Source organism: Zonotrichia leucophrys, chromosome 3 (genome assembly GCF_028769735.1).
Source record: "Zonotrichia leucophrys gambelii isolate GWCS_2022_RI chromosome 3, RI_Zleu_2.0, whole genome shotgun sequence".
NCBI classification, from domain to species: Eukaryota; Metazoa; Chordata; class Aves; order Passeriformes; family Passerellidae; genus Zonotrichia; species Zonotrichia leucophrys.
The window spans coordinates 69,016,764-69,041,222 of NC_088172.1; the positions used below are offsets into that span (position 1 = coordinate 69,016,764).

The 24,459-nt window shown below is 36.6% G+C and overlaps 1 protein-coding gene across 3 annotated transcripts in view; it reads left to right on the forward strand.

The window, feature by feature from the left end:
- PRKN (parkin RBR E3 ubiquitin protein ligase) overlaps nt 1-24,459 on the forward strand; it is a 689,640-nt gene that overhangs the window by 131,012 nt on the left and 534,169 nt on the right. For all 3 annotated transcript variants that reach the window (XM_064708670.1, XM_064708671.1, XM_064708669.1), the window contains exon 2: nt 1,030-1,193. In XM_064708670.1, the coding sequence (XP_064564740.1) occupies nt 1,030-1,193 (164 nt within the window). The remainder of the gene's footprint in view (nt 1-1,029; nt 1,194-24,459) is intronic.

Consider the following 24,459-nt stretch of genomic DNA (forward strand, 5'->3'; position numbering starts at 1 on the left):
AGACTGGTTGTTGCAATCAATACCCAGGTAGTTTAGGTGGCAGGTGTAATTGACATAAATGATTTTTTGTTTTATATTGAGTTTTGTTAATTCCTTTGCTTCCTGCCTGTGAAGGTATTGGTCGAAGCAGTCCACAGGGAGCGTGTCTGCTGTACATACAACCTCCGTGACTGATATGGATGTAATGGGGTTTTTTTCTTGTTTCATAGATCTTGCAGTCAGTCCCCTGACCAAGGGCTCAACAAGCACATTCAGGCTTCTTATGAAAAACAGCTCTGCCAGCTGAATGGCAGGAAGCTTATGAGTTTGTTTGCCAGGCTTCTCTGGGTGTATAAACCCGTTGCTGCAGCTCTAAAAATGATATGACTGGTGCAGTAGTGATTTTCTGCACTGAAGGTGGATGCTGACAGGAGTTATGTACTGCAGATATTTTAGTGAACTCTGAAAAGACTGTGCTGTAATACAACACTCCCAGATAGAGAATTCTGTGGTTCTGATTTCTTCTAGCATGTGATTTCCTCTCCATCATAGTCTTCTGTAGAATTATATTTGTGGGAAACTAGTCTGTATGACTGCACTTTACCTTGTAACAAAGAATTGTTTTCCCTTGTTTAATTTAATATATTTTGGCTCCAGAGCATACCTCAGTTTCCTGCATTTATTTATGTGTTGGGGAAGTGCACGAGGGGCACAGAAAATGCATGTGCCCTGTGCCTGTGAAGGTTAGGACTGAACTTAAAATCTCTTTTGCCAGGCAGCAACTACTTGGACAGCTGCCTAGCTGGGTTTCTTTCGATTCTAAATGCTCTATGTCATTTCTAATGCTGCCAAGGGGAAGCACATGGGTTTTATGTATTGGTCACTAACTGTTCCGTGAGGGGGTTAAAAATACCACACTGGAGTATTAATAGTTTTTCTCTGAAAATAGTAAATGCTTCCTGTAATTGTAGAGTAAGCCTCTTGCTGTCATTCTAGTATAAACATGTCATGAGAAATCCTCTCTTAAAAACATCTTTTGCTCTTGTTCAGTATTTGTCAGGTTCAACTCCAGCCATGGCTTCCCCGTGGAGGTTGGTTCAGATTCCAGCATCCTCCAGCTGAAGGAGGCAGTTGCCCAGCGACAGGGAGTTCCAGCTGACCAGCTGCGGGTGATTTTTGCAGGGCGGGAGCTCAGCAATGACTTGACACTGCAGGTAAGAATCCCTTGGTAGCTTCTTGCCTGGACTGCTGCCAGCTACACTGCCTCTGCCTCTAATGCTGCCAATCTGATGTTCATGCCTGAGATCTAATAAAATAAATAGTGCCTGGGGATTCCTTGAACTTTACTCCACACTGCTTCATTAATTCTGACCTTCTTAATTATGCATTAAAACAGCAAGCAGGAAGGGTAGGGAAAGAGAGAGAATACGAGAGAGAGAGCACGAGAGAGAGCTGTGCCTGGTGAATAAATGTTTACTGACTACAGAAGCAAGCCATGCACAATTTCTGTATCTGTTCAATTTCTATCTTACTTATTCCATTTGAATCTTAATGAAGAAGGATGTGAATAAATTGCTCCAAATCAGGCTGCACAGTCATCACATTTTATAGGATTTGTAACCCAATTGTGACCCCTGGAGGATAGCTACACGGCTGCTGCTGCGCCGTGTGCTGCTGTGCCTGCACAGGTGTGTGATGCTGGAGGGGTGGTTCCAGATCAGGAAGCCCACAAAAGTGTTCTCCAAACCACTGAACTCATAAATGTGTGAAGCTGAAAGAGGAGCAGGGAGCACAGAAGAGCAGCTATAAGTAGGTATCTGAATTTCAGCTCCTGAAGGTTAGCGAACCGTTCTCTTCAAAAATGCTTCTCACTGTTCATCTGTAGTGAGCACTAAGAAGCACTGAAAGATAGGTTCAAGTTGCTCTTTGCTACTGCTACCAGTGCAGCTGCAGTTGCTTTATAAATAATTTTGTTTGTGTGTGCATTTGGCAGTTCATACTCCAATAGCCAGGGTTTAGCATAAGATCACATATTTAAGACAATTAGGAAACTTGGGAAAACCTAACCGCCCTTTCAGCATAGTGCAAATACTGATTTAATCAAATTGCCATCCTTCTGCAGTGGTATCAAAGAGCTGCAGATACAACCTGCAGTAGTGCAGATGATTGCATAAAAGATCCCTCACATGCAGAACTGTTCAGATTAATTTGTATTCATGTTTCAGACATATTGTTGTACTCAGAATGGCTGCTAAGTCTGAGTACAGAAAGTCACTATGGTATTGATGACCTATCACTGTTTCTCCTTGGGTATGGTATTTGTTGCTTTGCAAAGGGCTTTAGGGAATTCCAGCACACAAAGGAAGGTGTAGAAATGTGAATTGCCAGTCTCCAGTGCATCAGCTGTGAATAGTGTTGATGCATACCTGCAGTGTGCTCCACCTACATGTGAAAACATATATATTAAAGTGTAAGAATGAAAAAAGTCATGTGAATTGTAGAAGCTGTCAGTTGCCAGTTGCTAGATTGGAGTGTCTGTGTTGCTCTGTCAGAAGCTTCTGAACCACTTTGCTTTTCCTGGCAAGCTGCAGGTGTTGGTATTACTGCCATTTTGTGACAGCATGAAACACAGATTTTCAGCCCAGTTTGACACTTGCAACCAAGCTTGTTGTTGGCTACAGCATATAGTCTGTTGCCAGGGTAAATTAAAAATGGTGTTCCGGATATATAGACCTCCTGATCATGTAATTTCCTTGTTTTGTCATAATGATCATGTCCAGTCAAGACTTCCTATTATTTAGTAAACTGGATCTAGATTCATTGCTTAGACTCTTGGTTTCTAAATCAGATAGGAAATTCAAAAGCTGTTTCAGATCGTACAATTTATACTTCTTTGTCTAGGGGTCTTAAATACTGCACTGAATGATATCATCAGCATGTATCAACTTCACTTTTATTCTAGATATTTGAATGCATTCTACTTTGCTGCTGTGTTTTTTTTTTCTTTTAATTGTGTATATTTATTTATCTTGGAAACTTGTCAACACAAGAAGAAGAATTGAATATTTGAGGTGTTTGGGTTCCTGTGGTAAGCTGTCTGGGTTTTTTGCAGAAGCTAATAAAAACTTGCGTGCTAGTGAAATACTAACTGCTGGCATTTATGTTGCATCTGTAGTTTCAGAATTAACATCAAATATGAGCAAAATAACTAACTCTAGTTTTCTATATCTGTGGATTTGGATGCAAAATAAGAAAAATTCTACTCAGCTGATGCTTTACATTATTTCCTTATACAATAGCTTAGAATTTTTGGTAAAATAATTTTGTCCTTCTGTTTTTTGTAAATTGCTTTTGAACTTATTTGCCCAAGGTATTGTGGAAGAATCTAGAGGTCAGGAAAAAGAACTGATGGTATTGCAGAAAATGAGATTATAGAGGACATGCGAAAAGCTGCAGTAATTGCAGGAGTATGGGGTAGGGATATAGGAAATACTCCAGGACAGCAAACTTTACTGGTTTCACAGCTCACAGAACAACTAGATTTGGCTTGACAGCTACCTTAGAATCTCAGGCAGCTGATACACAACATAACTGAGAATGTGAAAGCTGTGTTTGTTTTCCTGTTTGGAGAGAAGAAAAATCATTCCTGGTAGCTGAGACTTGTAAAAAATAAATGAAGCTGAAATATACAAATGTTAAAGAGAAATTATTATTAGAAAGAAGGTGGCAAGTCGAGATCTTAAATAAGTAATTTAATATCAACAACAGCAGTAAAAATTTGTAGGAGGAATAAAAGTGAAATATGTGTGGAGGCATTTAATTTGGTACCACAGATAGGTGTTTTTTCCTTGAAAAAAGAAAAGAAGATGAGACAGTGATTCCACTGTACACAGGGGAGATCAGTATCTGAGCTAGTGACGAAGGGACAAGTAGTGAAATTAGAGCCATGGTAAGCAAAGATTGGTAATGACTCGATGAAGAATGAGATCTGTAAATTTGAATCTCATAAGAAGGAATTAGAGCAATAAGCTGATTCCTAAAACCTGGCAAACAGTGTCACTTAAGTGTGCTAAACATTCCAAAGAATGATGAAGAGCTCCCTGCTGATGACAGTTCACTTTGGAATGAGTAGAAGTAATTAATTAACATCGACCCAAAAATAGGGATTCTTTCAAAAGATTGTCATGGGTATGGGAGAATAGTGGAAAGGTCTTCCTGTAGCAATCCTAGGATGGAAAGAAGAACAGAACCATAACAGGGTCACCACTGGAATAAACATGAGATAGCTGCATATCAGGGACCTTGAAGTGTTCTAACAGGAGGCGACTGCTTATAGTGTTGTCACTGCCCCAGAGAATGTCAAAATTAGTTAACAAAGCTTCTGGTAGTAAAGTCTGTAGTATGTATTGATAAACAATTCTGCTCGGTGCAAGCAATTTAAAAGTTACTACTGATAATAGCAGTAGTATTGTACTGGTACAGACTTCCTCTTTCTTAGAGAGCTCAGAGTCCCCTTGTGTGATGGAGTTCTTTGCTAACAGCTTGCAGGAGAGATTCCCTTCCTTGCAGACCTGATAGTGTAAATGAATAAAGCAGACAAATGATGTGATGGGAATCAGTAGCTTAACTTGTCCTCAGTCAGGAGGAAAACAGGGATAGAATTAAGTCTTGTTTCCCAATTCTGTACCATTTTTTTGACACTGTTTCCTCTATAAAGTAAAGCTAGAAAATACTGGTTTTTGGAACAGAAAAAGACTAAGCCTGTGTTAAGTACAGGACTTGTTAGTTTTGTGCTAACAACTGTGCTCCCCTGAGACAGCTTCTGAGTCAGTGTTAGCTTGACTGCAGCATAGGCTTGAGACTTGGAGCATAATTTGGGTTTGACTGCATCCATCCATATAGGTGCTTGCCTCAAATAATTTATACAATAATTCAAAAAACAACAAAGCACGACTAGAAGTTGTTTTTAAATTCTGTGAGCTCATAAACATAACTGGAAATAAGTAAAAAGGAATGGCACAACTGCAGTAGCAACATAGATGCACAACATCTTTGCAGAGGAGGAAAAAGAGAAGTGATGGGGAGAAATGGTGCTGTCTTTTAGCAGGAACAGGTACTCGAACAATGGAATATTGCATTTCATTGAAGAGGACCTTGTGTACAAAAATCTATGGCAACCTTCTTGCTCTCTAAGCACAGCCCAGTACAACAGAGCTTCCAGCAGTTTTTATATTGCCTTGTTACATTTTAATGAGGGTTCAAAGAAGAAACCATGTGACACAGTGTAAAATGTGTCTCTAACCAGGAAAAAAACCCCAAGTGTAATTACAAAGTACTGAATGCTAAGATTAGATTGGGTCTTTTGACATAGTTACTGTCTTGTGCTACAGTTTCATATATAGGATACCAAATCCCTCACAGAAACAACTGCGATACTCAGCAATTTTGTGGGTTACAGAATACTGTTGAGCCAACATTTGCATACCTAAATGCTGTTTGTAGAGAATTGCCCATAGACTAACTGACTAAATCAATCATCATATGTGAAATTCAAAGAGGAAAAATCATTTTATGTGTGTGCATGTTTAAATCAGTATTTTTGGTCAATATTTGATTGAGCTGTGTGTTTTCTTTTTTCTTATAAAGTTGGAAGAAGTGTGTGTTCTAATTCTTCAAAACAGGAAAAGCAAACTGAGTTGTAGTTAGGTTTATTATGGTAAGAAGGAAATCTAGAGATGCTATGTCTGTGCTGCAAGGTAATGTGGATTTGGCAAAAAGAGAGAGTGGCAGTACTGTTCATTCAAGGTTCTTTTGATGGCTGCAGAATCTCTGTGACAACAGAGATGTGTTGAATAAACTTTTCCAAGACTTGAGTTGGGCCTGATGGTATTGCACACTCACAATGCATGTGGAAAGTACCACAGAGCCATATTAACTGTGGTAATAAGTCAGCTAGCTCAGGCCTCCAGATTTTCCATATTGTTACTTTCCAAAGTATTTTCTGTATTTTAACATTCCTAAGAATGTTTAAGAGCTCCCTGCTGATTACAGTTCACTTTTGAATGAGAAGCAGTAATATAGACCCAAAAATAGGACTTCTTTCAGAAGATTGTTGTGGGTATGGAATAGTAGAAAGATCTTCCTGTAAAATTAAAAAAAAGGTTATATTGCTCATTAATTGTTCTGCCAGATCAAGACCAAATTGCATTTATAGATGAGACCTTCAATTCCAGAAATGTATTTCCATTCTGCTTTTAAATGCACTTCTATTCTTTTTATGCTAAGTTTTTCCTGAATTTAGAAGACTGTGAAAAATATTGAACTATATCTAAATGAGGGGTAAATTCTCTTAATGTAGTTTGAAAATTTCAAAAAGTGAATGAGGGCTACAGATTCTAATATGGCCTTGAAATTTTCTGGGTCCTTCTGGATTCTTCTGACATTTCTGAATGTGTTTTTGTTGGCCTGCTGATGATGGATTAAACTGGGACAGGGCTTTCTTTGCAAACTTTCTTCAGTGTGCACGCAGCACAAATGTGGTCTTAATTTCTAAATGTATCTAGGTTTTGGTACCTAGATGAATTCAGTGTTGTCTGCTGAGTCTGGTTCAAGGGTTCCTAGAATAGGGGGGCTGGTGCCAGTGTTCTTATAGGAGTCTTACTGACTCATAATATTTCTGTATGACCTATTCTGCTCTTTTAGAATAATTTCCAAATTTCTAAATATGAGTTTATTTTGTTTTCCCCTTTGCTGACAGTTTAACTAAGTTGTGACTCTATTGTATACTAATTTTTATTCCATGGATGTTTCTTATTACTTTCTTTATGTGCAAACATGTTCAGACAACACATTAATTTTGCTTAAATTTCATTTCTCTTAGGCTGTTGAAATTCACTGTATTAAGTGAATTTTGTAAAATACATTTTTGAAAGAGCAGTTGCTTTGTGTGGGTCTGATAGAGAAACTGAAATACTACTTGCAAGAAATACATTATACTGATAAGAAATTCCTCTGGCAAAACACTCTAGTTCTTTTCAGGACATATATAACATTTCAGAACAAAATTATCTTGAAAATTGCCCCAACCTTTTGTTTTCCACCTACATATTTGCATTAGGCAGACATTTGTTGAGTCTTTCCCCTTGTCATGAGTATAACTCAATTCATATGTTTACAATGCTGTCCATTTTATCATTTGGATCCATATTTATGTTGCAGGAGAGAAAATGTGTAAGCGAAAACTTTAAAAAGCAATAGTTGTTAAAGTGTTGACAGTGAGTAATAACTTTTATGAGTCTCTAAATCATGACAGTAAAAGAAAGGTCAACCCACATCTTTCATTCATCACCTTTCTAAATTGCTTTGGTGAAAAAATGTTTAGCATTCAGAGCATCATTACCAAAAACTGTAGTTCAATAAGCAGAAGGTGAAGGATGGTAGGGATATTTTCTGCCTTCTTCCTTCTTTTCCCTCAAAGGGAAGACATGGTATTCATTGTTCTACTAGACTACATTTATCAGGAAATATTGATAGAGACTATGTACTTTATAATTCAGAACTGAAATAGAACAATAATTTGCAAATATTTGTGTTGTCTCAAAAAAGAAGCAAAAATTAGGATTTGATTAACGCTTTACATAGTGAAATTATTGGATAATCAAATGGGAAATTGTGGCAGAGTATCTGTGAATTCTTTTTTAACATTGAAAATGGTGTCTTAGGAAAATAAAATTGTAAAGGAAGAATGGAAGGTATTGGAAATTTTGTTTAAATAGCAGGTAGCATGCCAAATATACCTCCTCAATGGAAAGGTGGGATGTAGTTCCTTGCATTATTTCTTTGCTTTTGTTTTCATTTTACTTATCTAAATCTTTACAGCTTCAATTCTCTGAAATGTCATCTGCAATACATTTGTATTGGTAATTATCAAGGTCACTCGGCTATTTAATAAACCATTCTGGGTTTCCCTATTTTTGTGTTATTTTTCAAGCTTTTTCACTAATTGTAGTTGAAAATGTTGGAGGGAAACTTGAATGATTCATATGTGGTTATAGTTTTTATCACAGATGAACCTCAGCACTCTAGGGGATGCAGAATTATTCCTGTGAGGCATGGCTTTTATGGGTAATGGGATAAAAAATAAAAATTAAAAAAAAAACAGAGTTGCATTATGATAGCAAAGGCCCAATGAAAATAAATAAAATTGATCATCCTAAGGAAAATAACACCAGTACAGGCTCAAGGAGAAAGAAGACAATTTTAGGAGTTATTGAAGCAAAAGTACGTATGTAATTCCTTATGTATCCTTGAAGCAACACTCAGTGCTTTTACAATTCCTAGAAGCTTTCTTATGCACTCTAAACGCCTGTTGAAGAAATGAAAGTAAAGTGTTTAAAAAAAAAAATCTGTAATAATGAATTCAGTAGAGCAATGCAATTTTGCCTCCTCATTTAGACTAAATGGAGAAGCAAAAGTACCTGTTCCTCAAATGAATAATTTTCCTCATATACAGACCTGAGGTTGTTATTTCATTTTTTTCAGGTAAAACATTGGCTCCTTTGTTTTAGTCAAAATTATACCACTGATCTTCCATGAGCCAGTATTCTTCCTCTCATTTTCTCTCCCTCTCATTTTCCCTCTCATTTATTCTCTCACCCTTTTTGTCTCTCCCTTTTTCTCTTACAAAATCCTTACTGTCCTGGGGAAGCTTCTCAGCTAGCGTGAAATGATATACCTTCCATCCACAGAGGTTATGGGTGTGATTCTCATTCCTGTGGAGTCCAGTTTTCAGTGCTGTTCCTGATGGAATTGATCAGTGTTTTCTTTGCTTGTGTTGCTTTTCTTATTATTAGTTTCCCACAATTCAAGCCACTTTTCTTGCTTCCATTTCTGCTTTTCCCAATCAGCTCCAGGACTTTGAAACCCTGTCCCACCCAACGTTTGTTGCCCATTACACCAGCTTAGGGAAATTTTTCCTGTCTTATTCAGCCTAAGAAATAATGGGGAGGGAATGACAAAACAAAGTTGCCTTCTGGATCTACTCTGTCTGCCAGTGAGTGGAAATTTCCTTTTACCCGTGGTTTCTGTCTTTTATTGGGTGATATGCTTCTGTATCTGGTGATCTCCTTGCTTCCTGATCTCTTTGTATGATACCAAGATATCCGTGTGCTAATGTATAAAAGGTCATCACCTTATTTTAGGTAATTTTGAAAAGGTGTGTAAATGTTAGAAGATTTTGAGTGATGAGGTTGCACTTCTCATGAAGAGATATAAAAAAAACCCCCAATCTTCTAGTTTTATGATAGAATTAATACCAAAAAAAGAGATAGCAATAATGAAACATCTTTAAACTGCAAAAACATTTCTAATACAGTTTTTCCCTATTAACTATTTGACATAAAACAGTAGGATGGAAGAATATAAAAGTTTTATTGTCATATATTTGGTATGCGTGATATACCAGAGCTCTGACTTCATGATTTGTTTCTTATGCAGCTCATCCCAAATTATCCTATAAAGTATTTTTACTGTGCTACCTTGCCGTCTTTAACATAGCAATCTATTCATTTGTGTCTTTCACGATATGCAGCAAATTGTGTGTACAAAACAAATAAATGTATGCAAGTATGTTTAAAGAAAGAAAATAGTAGCTGCTCACCTCTTTAACCAATAACATATAACCTTTATTCCTGCCTTATTTTCATTACCCTAGGTGGTAATTTTGGGTCTTTGTTTACTGTTTATCTTGCAGCAGTGTGTTTAGTACAACAGTTTAAGCACATCTAATTTAAAGTGTCAGAGCTTTAGGAAAGGAAGAAACAATCCAATTTTAAAGCATCTTAATGTTTCTACTACTGGAATATTATAGCAAAAATGTCTCAGAGACCATAAATGGCAATAAATAAGTTAAAGTGACCAATTGAATATATGTCATTCAAAACAGTATTCTTTATGAAAATGTCTCCTCTTCTTCCCCTGCTAAATAGTGAAAACTGCAGTGCCTTTCTTCTGAATGTACTATGTTTAGCTTTATAATACTAGTTTAATTTTTGTCTCTGTTTCACTAAATAGTAGTGGAAACTTCTGTTAGTTTTCTAAAAATAATTTTATCAATTTTTTGTGCTATGAAAAATAAAGTGAGCAAGTGGTGCTACAACACAGCACAGTAGTGGTAACAAAGGGAAGAAAGGATACATGAAAAAATATATACCATGCTGGGTATCAGAAGTCTAGAAGAATGGTGGGAATTTCAGATAAAAATGTTTCAGGCAGACCTAAACAGTTTGACAAAGAAGGTTATGCTTGTTTATATGGTATTTACTAAATGTGGTTGTGATTAGATGAGCAGCCAAAGAAAAAAATATTATTTGGCAGGGCTCTTGAAGTACCTGAGTACTTTGTTCTACCAGGCAGGAAAGCAAGAGATAAGATTAAGGGTGAGATATACTACAGATGACTGCAAAAGCATGGAAACTCAAGGAATTGAATTGCAAAAATATATGAATTGACAGCAACCACTGGCAAGCCCATTATCTAAAGCAAAGCAAACAAAACCAAACAGTAAATTTTCAATGTGTTAATATCATTTGCAGTGTAAGGCCATTTGTGGAGGATACAAAGAAGTGCATTTAAGCTATAACACGTAAAATAGTAGAGTTGAAAATGTTATCACTTCTAAAAGACGTGTGATTACATTACATGGTAGACCCACTTAGTGGGTCATCAGAATCATGTGATTCTTTAAGCCTATCATCAGATAAGATTAAACACTTTTGCTTTGCAAAATCATAACTTTTTAAAAAATTAAAAAGACTAGAAATTTATTCAGTACATTTTTAAACAGATTAAAATAAAAATCCACATTGAAGAGCAGTAATCCATGCAGGTCTATTGTCTGGGAAACCAATTTAGGAAATACTCCAGCTCATTTACCTGACTTGAGCTATGCAGTGAATGCATTGCCTACAACAATAAGTTGAAAAAAAATATTAAACTTGCTTAGCATACTTAATATTTATTACCATTTTTATTGAAGGCAGATACTAGGAATTTTTATCCTATAATCCATCAAGGCAACTGAGGAATTATGTAGGGCTGAAGTGCCTGCAATTCTAAGTATGTTATAGGAAACAAGCTCTGGGGAGGATGAACCAATAGCCATTGATTTTTTTTTAAATATTTTCAACCACAAATGTTGGCCATATAAGCACTGTTCAGCCAAGTAAGCATTTAGCCTAATTATGAATCAGAGCTATGAATTCTGATTTCAGAAGAGCGGAGAAACTGGCTGCAGCAGCACATAACAGTGTTAGTACCTACACTGTATGCTTGCAGTGATTTGTGCACTTGCTTTTCAGAGGTCCATTTTGTAAATGCCATCCTTTATCACTACAGAGGTAATAAAAACAGCATCCCCAGAAGTGCTCATTTCCGATGGAATTCATTGCTGATCTCATCTATTTAAGTGAATGCAAATGAAAGCTCTCTCTCCTGTTTCTCTGAAAGATTGATGCATTTCTGACTCATGAGCAATGCTCAGTGTCAGTCTCCAGAAACAAACGGAGGAAGATTGACACAGAACGGGTTCATGCCTGAAGTTGCCACAGGATTTTAATCTCCTTGCATCTCTGGGTGTATATGTGTCAGTCATAAAGCAATCTTTGAATTACTTATCTCCTGACATAATTCAAATCTCTCAAAAATGTTATTTTCCTATTAAAAAGAAGGATTGGCTTTGCAAGGCCCCAGTGGGCTATAGTAAATATTGAAAAAATTTCTACCAATAAATAAATGAAATATTGAACCAGAGAGTTTGTTTTGTTCACATTTATGGAAACTTCCATATGTTCTGTTGTTTCACTGCATTCGAGACGTGCTACTTCCATTGCAATGTAATTTAGTGTGATGTATTGTGTATTTATACTTAAAACTAAAAATTGAATTTTTCTAGCAGCAAAGAACTGTGACAGACCTGGAGGATTTACACCAGCTCACTAGTTAGGCCACAACCTGCTGTTTTAAAATTGTGCTGTAGTGGAGGCCATTAGTCAGCACCAGGGTTTTTTAGTGCTGCTTACATAAGAGAAGTTGCATTAGAGTCCAAAAAAAAGAGTATTTGAGAAGGAAATCACCATCCTAAGCTGAAAGAAGGACAAGGTTTGCTTTGGAGGCTCGTTTTGCGATTGCCCACTTTGAAATCTTTTTGTGGTAGGTTTGTTTGGTCCCTTTTGAAATTGTCAGGATGCCAATGCCTTTTCAAAAGATACATACTAGGGACATGAGAGGTCCTGTTGCTGAAGAATTGTACGTCATCTCCTGACTTCATTACATTACAGGAAGGAGCTGAAATATGCTTTTTAATTCCCTTAGAACTCAGTAATCCTCATAGTTCTGTAACTTTTTGTTAATTTTGCTTCCATTTTATTGAGGAAAAATTTTTAAAGACAACATGACTTATTTGGATATGTTAGCTGAAAGCTTTCTGCAAGAGTCAGAAAAAACTTGTGACATTCACTAATTTCTGATAGAAGTGTTTTCATACTAATTATTTTTGACCATTTTTCATTGTATTAGTAATTTATATTAATGTGATTTTATCATATTGGAATGCATTAATTAATGCAAATTAATTTGCAGCCACTCCTTCTGGAATGTGGACTGCTGATTTTGAGCCGAAAGAGGTGCTACAACCTGCTGCTATGAGTCCAGGTGTGTTACAGTGCCACCTGCCAATATTGCTGCTTTCAAATTTAAGTCTACTCTTATGCAGACAATGTGAGAGGTCCTTTTCAGTTCTTCTTGTGTAGTCAAAGTACACTGACTCTGTAAGAAGTACTCTTTCTGCACGCCCTGCTTTATTCACCTCTTATTCGAACTTCTTGTTTGTTTGTTTTTTTTTTTTTTTTGGTGTTGTTTTCCTTTGCGTTTGCTGTAGTCAAGGTTTTCTCCAATGCAGGGTTCAGGTTGATGATCTGATGTCACACAGACCAGCTTTCTGCAGACTTCCTATCCCAGGGCTGAAAATGTATGAGTAAACTTGCAATCCTTTTCATCAAACTTCCATTTAAACTTCTGGGCTTTGATGTTTTTGTTACTTCTGTGCTTTACATCTTCTTCAATTTATGCACTTTTATGTAAGAAAGGTCAAAAGCTACACGTAAAGGAATGTTCACATTTTGAACAGAGTGCAGAAGAGCTGTGCTGCTCCGTTCTTCCTTCCTGCCTAGAGCAGTCTTCCTTTCAGTTCACTGGGAAGATGTGCATTTTGTCATGCAATATGTGGCTGGTTAATGCATAAAGCTTGCTCCCAGTTAATTTTCTGTTGCTGTTGGTTTGGAAACAACAGAACTGGAAAGCAAAGGCATATGTTAATGATGAACACGTACATTCGGATGCCCATAAGGTTACTCTGCATTGCCAGTGGAGTTGGACTAGGTCCCCAAAGGTTCTTCCCAACCTTAACAATTCTGTGATTGCTTGATATTTGTTTAAAATATTCTGGTTCTAAAGACTTTTTATATATTACAGGTTCTGATAATAGAAAGCCTAGTTGTTTCAATTTCTTTTCATGCTTCAGAAACTAATGGTGTTCAAATTCCAGATGAACAGAAACAACCTGAAGCCATTAGGTAGGAGTTGTATTGCTTTAGATTGGAAGCAATCATTTCCCCATCCTTTCATTTTATGCTGGTTTTCAATTGCTAACAGTTTTCAAGACAAGACATGGTATCAAGCTGTAGAATATAATATCCTGGCTTTTTCTAGGGTTTGCCACATAACTGAGCACCAAATGAACACAATCTCTGTATTTTCCAGGCAAAAGTAATGTGGAATTAATCTGGGAACAGCTATATTTGCTCAACTATTTCTTTAAAATATGATTTTAACAGAAAAGAGCAATTGTTCAAAATAAGTGTATTCAGACAGGGAATTATTTAGGAATATCTGGAATTCAAAGTGCTTAACACCTGAGACATGAGGCAGTTCATGCTCCTGTCATACCAAAACAGCAGCAGAAAGTCATCATGTCACAGTGGCACTTCCTTTCCATGCTGTGGAAAGCCTTGGAACCTCTAAGAGATACATCTTCTGGAGATAATTTTTGGTAGATATGCAGGAGGAAGAAACCTCAAAGCATACCCCGATTTGCCTCTTCTTTTTTTTGATAGGCTGGTTGTCTTGCAATGTGAGGTAGTAGCTGACAGTAGTATATTTTCCCTCTTAACTACAACCATAAAATTCAAAATAAATTTTAATTTAGTGATTTTTAAATAACTTTAAATTGAATTGAGCTGACTCAATTCAATGTGTGCTAACTTAGCTTGAAACATCATTTTTTTTGTCCCAAATGAGACTCAATTAATTGACAGTTTCTGGATGTAAAAAGTGTCTTTTTAGCCAATTTCAGGGTATTACAGGCTTATACTATTTCAGCATATTTTGCTACAAATTTCTAATGCGCAAGAACTGAGATTTGGTAAATGCTAAGAAAAGACTAGTTCAGAAAATAGTGAAATTGATGAATTATAAATGATTGGTATGCCTCTGTTATAAACAAACAAATATATAATTTGTTGCTGCATGTTTGTTGCCAATTCTTGCCTAAACTAACAAACATCAGCTGAATTTCTGGCCTCAGTAACTTGTTTCATAATTCAACCACCCTCCATGCAAAGACACTCTTTAGTACTCATGCTACTTTGTCTTCATTTTCAGCATGTGATGTGTTACTGCTCATAGTTACTAGTTCATTGAACTTACTGATTTCAAACAAATATTGTCTCGCCTCTGTCTTGGCAGATACATAATTTGCACAATTTCTGTTACTTCTGCCTATGTTGGAAATGTTGGGTGACTTTTTCTCTCAATTTGTAGACAAGAGGAAATATAAAGAACATGCAGACCTTAGGAAGCCTTTGAAGGGCCTATTAAATCATCAGGATAACTGCAACAGCTATAGTAATATTGTGTTCTGTTGCAAAATACATACAAGAGGTTTTATCTGGATGTTATCTTTTCAGATAAAGGTGTGTCATTCCTTGTGAAAACTTTGCTATTTCTCTTCAGGTTAGATAACAGGGACCTTCATGTCAAAATATTGAAGTGTCTTTTTGAAAACAGCTGAAAAGTCCTGCTTATCCTTTATGAAAATATTCAGGGTTTTTTTTTATAAATATCTCACAGTCACTGAACACATCTGGCATTTTCTCCATTGGGTATTTCTCTGCAGAAAGAAAAAATGTCATATTTTTTAAGTTCTGCTACTATACTTGGGCTGTTAAGTATTTAAGAAAAAGAAACATGTACTTAGATATTAATTTATATTTGGATATGAATGAAAGTCAATGGAATTTAATAGGTTTCGCACCTACTGCTGCCGCATGCTACACGGATAGTCCTCTTCCATTACAAAGAAGTATTGTTTTGTTTGCTTGTCTCGCTTTTGAGGTGGTTGAAGCATAACTATAACATCTTAATTTAAAATAATAATGTGGGAACTTGCCTTGCTATTAGTATATTTGGTAGATTTTTTTTTTCTGAGTAGAGAGACTCAGGCAGTATTATCAAAATATGAATCTTAGAGCCAGCTACCAAAGCTCAGGATCTGAGGGAAGGACCAAACTAAGACTTGAATTTAAAGTGATGTGGAGGATGGGAGAAAATTGGAATCCATGCTCCTTTCTGTGATCCTATTCAGCCCCTTTGTTAAATCCAGGGGAAAAAGGGTGGAAAAAAATAAAGAAATCCAATGCTGCAACATTTTTTGAGAGGATCATGGTGGCTATCTGCTTGCTTCGTCCATGTCTGGGACATATAGTGATCACTCTTAAAATTTGCCCTCTGCTAATTAAAAATAAATAAAGAAATATTTTATGTTGAAATTCATTAATGGAAAGCATTTTCTTTGTCCAATATTAAAGTCTAACTTCCTAAGTAACTTCTCCTCAGAGCTTGTTCTCTTTTCAATCAATAGAAGAAAGACAGCAATCAAAAAAAATATTCTCAGGCATCAATCCCCAGGCCCCGCAAGATAAAACACGAGCTAAAATTTTAGTAAACTAACATGTCCTCTTGTTCTTTTAAGCAGACTAAGTAAGTAAAAGAGTTTAATATATATTAAAATGATTTATTTTAAAATACTGGCAGCTCTTTGACCCACTTCTAGTGTGTTGGCTCTTCAGCCTTCTCACACTGAGCTCTGGTCTCTGGAGCTCATGTTGCCTCTTTTCTGTGGACCTTGTTCTACAGGCTTGCTTTGGCAGATGGTTTCATTCTCTGCTGTCTCTTTTCCAACCTCAACCTGGTCAATCAACACTTGCTGTTCTTATCTCCTCGCTGTTCTGGTCCCTGCAGTTTGTAGATGCCTGACAAATATTTTATCAGTTTTACCATGTCACAGTGAATGTGTTTATACTCTGTAATTATGAAATTGCTTACTTTTTTTTGATTCAGAGTAAACTATCCCTCATTAAGCAATCATTATAAAGTACACATATTTTTTTAAGTGCTAAATGTCTTTCTGTACCAGTCTTGGCTATTGTTTGTATGGCATTATGTGGTTATTTAGTCTGTGATTTCTAATAGCAGGCTTTAACTCTGATTAGTATCAATTATTTCTTCATTATTAGCAAATGTCAAGAAATAGAAACATTCCTTAGTGTTTCCAAGTAAAACACATTCTAATGCATGCAAAAACACTATTATCCAAAGCATTTACAATTTCCAAATATATTTTAAGCAAAATATCTTTTGATGATATATCTGGTTATTTTCATTATGGGTTTCCATACCATGCAAGATTCTGGTGTTACACATGGAAGACATGCATTATCACTCAGGCTGGCACACACTTGGTGTCTTGCTGATTCCAAGGACTAGCACTCCTTGTTTACAGTGTGACTGCAATTTGCAGTGGATGTCACTCGGCATCTTCACGTGGTGAGAGCATAGAGCGGCATCCAGCTTTTTCCAGAGCAGTTAGGGCTCCCTCAATGAACAAACAGCTTAAGGCTGTCTACGGCTACCAGCTGAGTATCCATGTTAGGTGAGAGGGTAAAGGCAACTGTGTGCTGTACCTGAGGTACCACAATTAGGAGGTCCAGGAATGCTGCCAATGGATAAACTTCAGCTTCAGAAACAGCAGATGAAGAAACAGCCTCTGGAAAGTTGCCAGCCTGCTTTGCAGACTATTCCTATTTGAATTATCCCATGTTTTGGATTTGTGCTGAACACAGGGTTATAGAGATGTTTTTGTTGTTGCTGAGCAGAGCTTGCACAGAGCCAAAGTCTTCTCTGCTTTTCTGCCACACTGGTGATGAAGTTGGGGGTGCATGGGAGGTTGGGAGAAGACACAGCCAGGATGGGTGACCCAAACCCACCAAAGGGATGTTACTCGCCACAGGGCATCATGCTCAGCAAAACAAGGGGGGAGAAGGAGAAGGTGAAGGACATTTGGAGTGATTGCTATTTCCAAGCAGCCATTCCAGTGAAGCAGCCTCTCATGAGAAAATTCTTGGAAAGATGCAGGGATCAGGATAGCTGATAGATTCTGTGTAAGCCCTGCTCAGCAAAAACAAAAACATCTCTCTATTATTAACCCTGTGTTTTGCACAAATCCAAAACACAAGACAACTCAAATTGGAATAGTCTGGAAAATAGGCTGGCAACTTTCCAGCTGTATCTACATACCATATATACATGATGAATTTATTATTTTTTAAGACTGAGCTCCATTAAGGATTTGGTTGGAGGCTCCTCTTTTGTGCATTTCTTCCCTCCCCTGGTAGTAAAGGACACAGTTTTGCTGTAGTACATTAATCTAGTCCTTACATCCTTAATGTACCAGCTGTTTGAATCTATAGTCATGGTCTCCAGCAGGATAGGAGGAGAAAGCCTTTGCTCCTAGGTGATCTTTCAAATACTTCCAGCCCTGCTGCCTTTCCTCTTTTGTTTTTCAGCCCAGGGTGTCTATAACAGTCTCCTTTAGAGCCTCAGAGTGTTACTTAAATTTCATTTAAGTTTGGAAATTAACTGCCGGTTTATTTGTTTTCCTAAGATGTTATTTAAGGTACAAGAAAAGCTCTCTTTTCATTCATTGACAGAAGAATCCCTTCTGGAAGACTTCTGTTCTCATCTCTAATTCAAGAATACTTTACCCATGGGTGATAGTTTCCTGTCGAAGTGTTCAAAAAATAGTTGTAAAGCTACAAAAATTGTTCTGTTTGTGGCTACCATACCTCTTTGTGTGGCCTTCTAGCAGAAGGGGGATTATTTTACTCAGAGAGGCGTTTTCCCTAGAGCTGCAGAGCTAGTACTGGGATCTTTACCCTCAGGGAAGTCTAAAGCCGAGAAAGGTTGCAGGAAAGGTTGTCCTTTTTATTTCAATGAAAACTGGTCACAGAGGGCAGACCCAGCATGGTTAAAAGAGTTTTAACCTGCAAGGTTAAAGGAAAGTATGTACAGAGTAAATAAAAATGCAATAAAAAAAAATACACACACACTATAAGTGATAAACCAACCTTCCTTTGTTCTTTTTCTCAGTTTAGAAAACAGTGTGACCCTAAACCACTTCACCTTAAAGGCAGCCCAATTCTTTTCATGCTTGAATTTCACATTTAACAAAGTAGGGTTTTGTTGTCTATGGTGGATTGTTTAAGAGAGGAGAGCTTGAAATTATGGAATCTGTTATTCTGATGGAGTGGTTTTTCATTCAAATGAGAAGCATCAAAGTATTTCATATTCTAAATTATATTTTACTATTAATATTAATATTTGAGTAATTTCAGCATCCAAAGTAAATCAATTGTAATTTCCAGGGAAAGAATGAGCAGGTCAAAAGGACTCTCTACTGTTGGAAAAAAAAAGGTATCAATGGATCTTGAGCACCTTCCAAGGGAACCCATCTCTGTCAGAAACTAAAAAAATCTCAATACAATCCTAAGTGTTTATTCTTTGCAGGTCATCTCTTTAGCAGAAGCAAAGGAAGTAGGTTTTTTTTTTCATGATAAGTGTCTGTTCATACAGCTACAAAACATGAAATCTTAGAATTCAGGAGAAAAAGAAAAGGTTTGCTTATGAGGTATTCTCATTTTCATCAATAAGATATTTTGATATATGGGCTGGCTCGATGAAAGCTGCTCACTTGAGAACTTGTTTTCAGTTATGAAAATAAAATTAGATTGTTTCTGATTTTACAGTGCTAAATATGCATACATTTTGTAAAAACTTTCTTACTCTCCCAGAACTGAATTTTGCACCTCAAATTCTTGACTCCACTGTGAGGAGATTAACTTTGAGACATTCTTATACTGGTAAATGTAAAATAATTATTTTTATCAGATTGTTGCATGAAAAAATAATCAATTGGAGTAAATTTTTAGTGATACTGTGTTGTGGGCAATGTAATGGAGTTAGCAGAACAGAAACAATTAAGTATATGTCTGACAACAGTGAAGCTTTAGGTAGCAAGAAATTCCTGTAGCAGTTGTATTCACCTGTCACTTGTTAACTGCTTGGGTGGTGCAAGTGGGTCTGCAAGAACATGGAGCTGTATTTTAAGGTTCCATGTGAGGCTGATCTCACCAGAGCCAAGTACATGTTCAGACCTCTGCAAGAATAATTCCAAGACTTTACAGATCTTTTCAGTCAGCTGAAATTATATGTTAAATTAAGTTGCTAAGACATTTTTTGGTTTGATTTGGATTTCTTAGGTGCAGATTGCTTTTGAACTTTGTTTTAACTTTGTACTCCAAGTTTATGTGATACAGCTTCTTTCCCTTACCTTTCCTTAGACCTGTCGTGCTTCTTGCTTTAGCCTTTTTCACTGAACACATATTTGATGCTGACTTACATTTTCTGTATAAATGTTTGTTGCATTGTCCTAAAGCCCTTGTTCATACGTGGAACTTTGAAAGAAAACATTTTCTCTGTTTGATTACTGTCTGAAATGGTTTCTGGTTGGCCTATTCTGGGAAGGGTAGAGGAAGGACTTTTTAAGCACAAAAAAGAACCTTGCATCTAAATCATGGGAATACAGCAATGATGAAATCTTTATCTTGCAGAAGCAGTATTTCTTGGACTCCCTTATACCATGCCCTCTGCAAGATTGAGGAAGATCATGCAGTGTGGGTTCCTTACATTCATCTAGAGGTTTTTTTTTTTAAAAATATTATTCATCTCTTTCAGACTGTTAGTGTTTTTAGACGAGTCAGCTGCAGTTTGTAAGGTCCTATAAATCAGACTGAGACTGCTATTGAAAAACTCAAATTTTTCGATAGCAGTCTTAGTCTGATTTATAGGACCTTAGTGTTAGGAGAGAGGTTTAGAAGAAGTTTTTCAAAACACGTGATTTTTAAATTTTTATTTATTTAGAACACATTTTGTCCTTTGTAATTTTTTTATTTACTGTTGGCATTTATTATTCCTTGAATTACTTTGGGCCTGAAAGGCAGGAAAGTATTTTGTTCTCTATCTAGGGGTAGAGAAATAGAAAAGCCTCAGAAATCACTGTTCCTGATAATTGGCTTCACCTGCTGTTCCCTGTGTGAAGACAACAAAGTCAGGTCCATTCCAGAACTGTAAAGCTTGTGGAAAGCAATACAATTTACAAGAATCACACCACCTGGTCCCTCCAAAAGATGTTTCTAACAACATGTACATTGTAGTTGCAAGAGGTTCCTTGCTCTTGCCTCGCTAGATCTCTTTCCAGCCTCTGTCTGCACTAGCTGTGGCTTCTGCTTTCTGTACTTGACCAAGGTCTTACATGTCCAAGTGCTGATAACCATGATCCTTGTCAGGCTGTGTGCAAGATGTGTTTCAGAAATGTCCAGCCAGAGCCCTGCTCCTGCTACAGACAAGGCAATGATGCTTCTGGCTCAATCATGTAGGCTTGGGAACAAACACACTAAATCAAATGGTGAATGCTCTGCACATTTGTTTTGAGCTTTTAATGTGTGGCAATCTTCAGCTGAAACATCTGCTATAATGAACTTGACATTTGCGCTAATGACAGCATCAGTTTATTTAATGTCCTGCATTAAATTTGCTTCCCATAGAGTTATCCTTTTTCAAAGAGGAGTGTGAATTTGTTACTTGTGTTTTCAGAAACAGTGAAAGAACCAGCCTTGTAACTGTGTGGCTGATAGATGGTGTTGGGGCTGGACACTGGGAAATGGAAGGGGAAGCAACAGGGCAGGTTGAGAAGAAATATTCCAGATTTGGTGCTGACAGGATAAATTTGTGAATCCAGAGAGCAGCAGTGTGTGGAAGCAATTAATGAAGACTGAAACCAGTCTCCAGTGCTTCAGATTGATTTTTTTTTTTAATGAGGCTTAGAAGATGGGACAATTAATTTTAAAAAATAAGTAGAATGACTGTGACATAGGATGTTCCATATAATTTGGTTCTATTTCTAGTAAGAAAGCCAGCTATTTGTTTAGAAATTCCTGCTGTCTTTGTAGAGACCATTGGAAAACTTCCTTCAGAGCAGCCAGCCAGAAAGAAAAGAAACAGTTTAGTAATATGGGAGACAGCTACTTGATGCATATTTATTCTTAATCGTTTTTTGTTTGTAGCAGAACTTGTGAGATCAAAAGTATCCACTGCAAGAGAAAAAAAGAAAAAATATATCTTGGTTACTGAGTTCTGTTCTCTATCTGAACAGAAATGTTTGGATTCAGCACAACAACAGAACAGTGAAGATTTGCTTTCCAAGTGAGAGCCTTTTTATTTACATTTTCATGATTTTATAATATGGTAATGCAGTTAATAACAACATGATGCATCATAGCAAAGTAATGAGACAAAAGGAACTACCCCTTTGATGTGACATCAGGTATATGGCTTTGAATTCAGAGGAGATTTGTAAATTGTGGAAAACATTGGACTCACTTCTGCGCATAAACAAGCAAATACTGTATTAAAAACTCATTTATTCTGAAATAACAAATTTAGCCTGAATTGTTTTAGCTATAGCTGACTTTTGCTAATAAAAGCATGAAAATATGAACTAAATATAGCTTCAATTTTCCAGATGACTGACTATGCCATAGGGCTGGAGCTTGTGACATTAGTGTGTCTCTTGGGTCAGTTTCTGGTTCTTTTTCAGTTATATCTTTTATGTACATATATTCTTGTAAAACTAATGACAGTAAAACCCCAGTGCATCTTAGAAAGACATCCACTCACTTTTTACAAAAGGGTAGATATTTTCCCCTTTCAGGTTTTTCTAAACTTGAAGAATAATCAGCACATTTTATTGTGTACCAGCTTTCTGTTTTGGTCTTCATTATCTTATACAGCAGCTTCTGCAGATTATCTTGGAAAGGTTGAGGTCACAAATAATAATGTTGTAGGTTTATGAAATGTGTTCAAATATCTAAATTACAGTGATGACTTGGTGTTTGTAAAGCATGTTCAACCATGTAGATATTAACACCTCCTGCTATTTTTATTAATCACATTGATGCTGGTCATATATAAATAATTCATCCCCTTCTTGCTGTATTATTCCTTCAAATCTGTGTTTTTATATAATTCAAATTTTATTCAGATTTGTGTCAAAAGAATGTAACTTTGTTGCAAAGTCAAGCACCTGCAAGTGGAAAACACCATTTTTATGGCTGTTGGTGCAAATAAAAAAAAAAAAAAAAAAAGGAGCAATATTAATTCAGCTCCTTTCTGCATTAAGCTGGTGGGCTGAGTGATGTCCTTTGGAAAAAACAGTATCCAAGGAGTAAATAAAATTATACCACAATGTGTAGACATGTGTAGTAAAGAGAGAATTAAATTTACACTGTCAACTTGGTGAGTCTGGCATTTCTCAGCTTCCAAGAACTTGACTTCGGAACCCCAATGTGCTTGTGAGGTATAGTATTGTGGGAAATTCCTAATTTCCTTTAAGAAAGCTGTGATAGACTGGACTACTGAAAACCTCTTGCCTGACAGTGTCACTCAGAATTTTGGAGACTTGAGTTCTTAAACTAAGCAGTTGCTCCCCCCTGAGCTACCAGACTCTCCATGTATAAGTTTTCTGCTAATGCCGAAGGGGGAGAGAGTCTATTGATACAGATTTCTTATTGACTAATCAGACTCTAGCCTAGTTTCCAGAGGTATGGATTTCTGTGTGTTGGAGGGCTGGAGTAAGTGCTGAGTTATCACCAGCTGAAAGTGGGATCATCTAACTGGCAGGCTTAATTAGGTTGCATCTCCACTTACATAATACGTGGCAGGAATATTTTTAATGCAGAATCCAATAAATGCAAAACACAGAGAAATCAAATTCTGTTCTTTAGTATAAAGGAGCTGTAATACAGTTTTAGGCACAAAATGAAGAAACACACTGCACTCAGCTGAGGGGAAAAAAGAAATATGTAAAGAGTGCATAGTGACTAGGATTCGGATGCATAGGTCAGTTTTTTGCCAAAATTCATTTGAGTTTCATGTTCCTTCTAAAATTTGGCACCTAATCTGAAAAACTCATTCCCTACTTGCATGCTGTAATTTTTTCTTCATAAGCTTCATAATACCCAGAATAGTCACTTGCTGGTTTATAAGTTAGGGAAGCTAACAAAGGACAACATTTCTGTCTGCATAATAAGTCAGTAGTGTTTCTGTTTCTTGGTCATTTGGTATTACTGTAGTTAGTTTTTTCTGAAGTCAAAAATAATACATTAAGTTGGAGGCACCAGGAATTGTGTCACTGAGGAAAAGTATGAGTTCTGTATCAGAATTAACAGTCCATACATTTACATTCACATGAAAAATTGAGACATCTATTTCTTTCTTAGAGGAAAACAGAGAGCAATTTGCTTGATAAACACCAGGGAAACATGCTGGAGTTGTTGCATGATCCAGATATCTAAGGAGGCTGATCAGCAATGGTTAAAAATATTATTGAATAAACACCTCTGTTGTAATTTTCCCTTACAAATCCTCATACTGCCTTCACTTGGCCCCAAGTTTTCTTCTGAATTGTCTTTTTTAGTTCTCTTCTCATTTTGTAGGGGTTTTTTTAGCCCATAACTAACCCAGAAAATAATGGATGAATAGACATGCACTGAGGCTTGCTCTGCTTTTAGGAAGTTGCATGGATAGCTGTGTAGCTTAAGTGAATAAAAGTACAAGTGATTCAGTAGTGCTGATAAAGTCTTGATGCATACATGGTTCTAGGGGTAGAAGAGAAAATCTTTCTTTTATTGATATTTCATTCAGAGAATTGTTTCAATGCTATATCATTAAGAGTATTTTCACCAGCATAATACACTCCCGGGTATTTACTATAATGCTGTAAAGAATTATTTATCAATGTTGACAAAGACAAAATTGTCTCTTCCATTTATTTGAGGTCTGAACAACAGACTTCTTTTGAAAGAAACTAGAGACATTCAGAAGAAAATATGAGAAAACTCCCCTCTTTTTACAGTACAAATTCCACAAAGCAGTTTCCATATGCATGCAAACCTATCATTAAACACTCTTTCC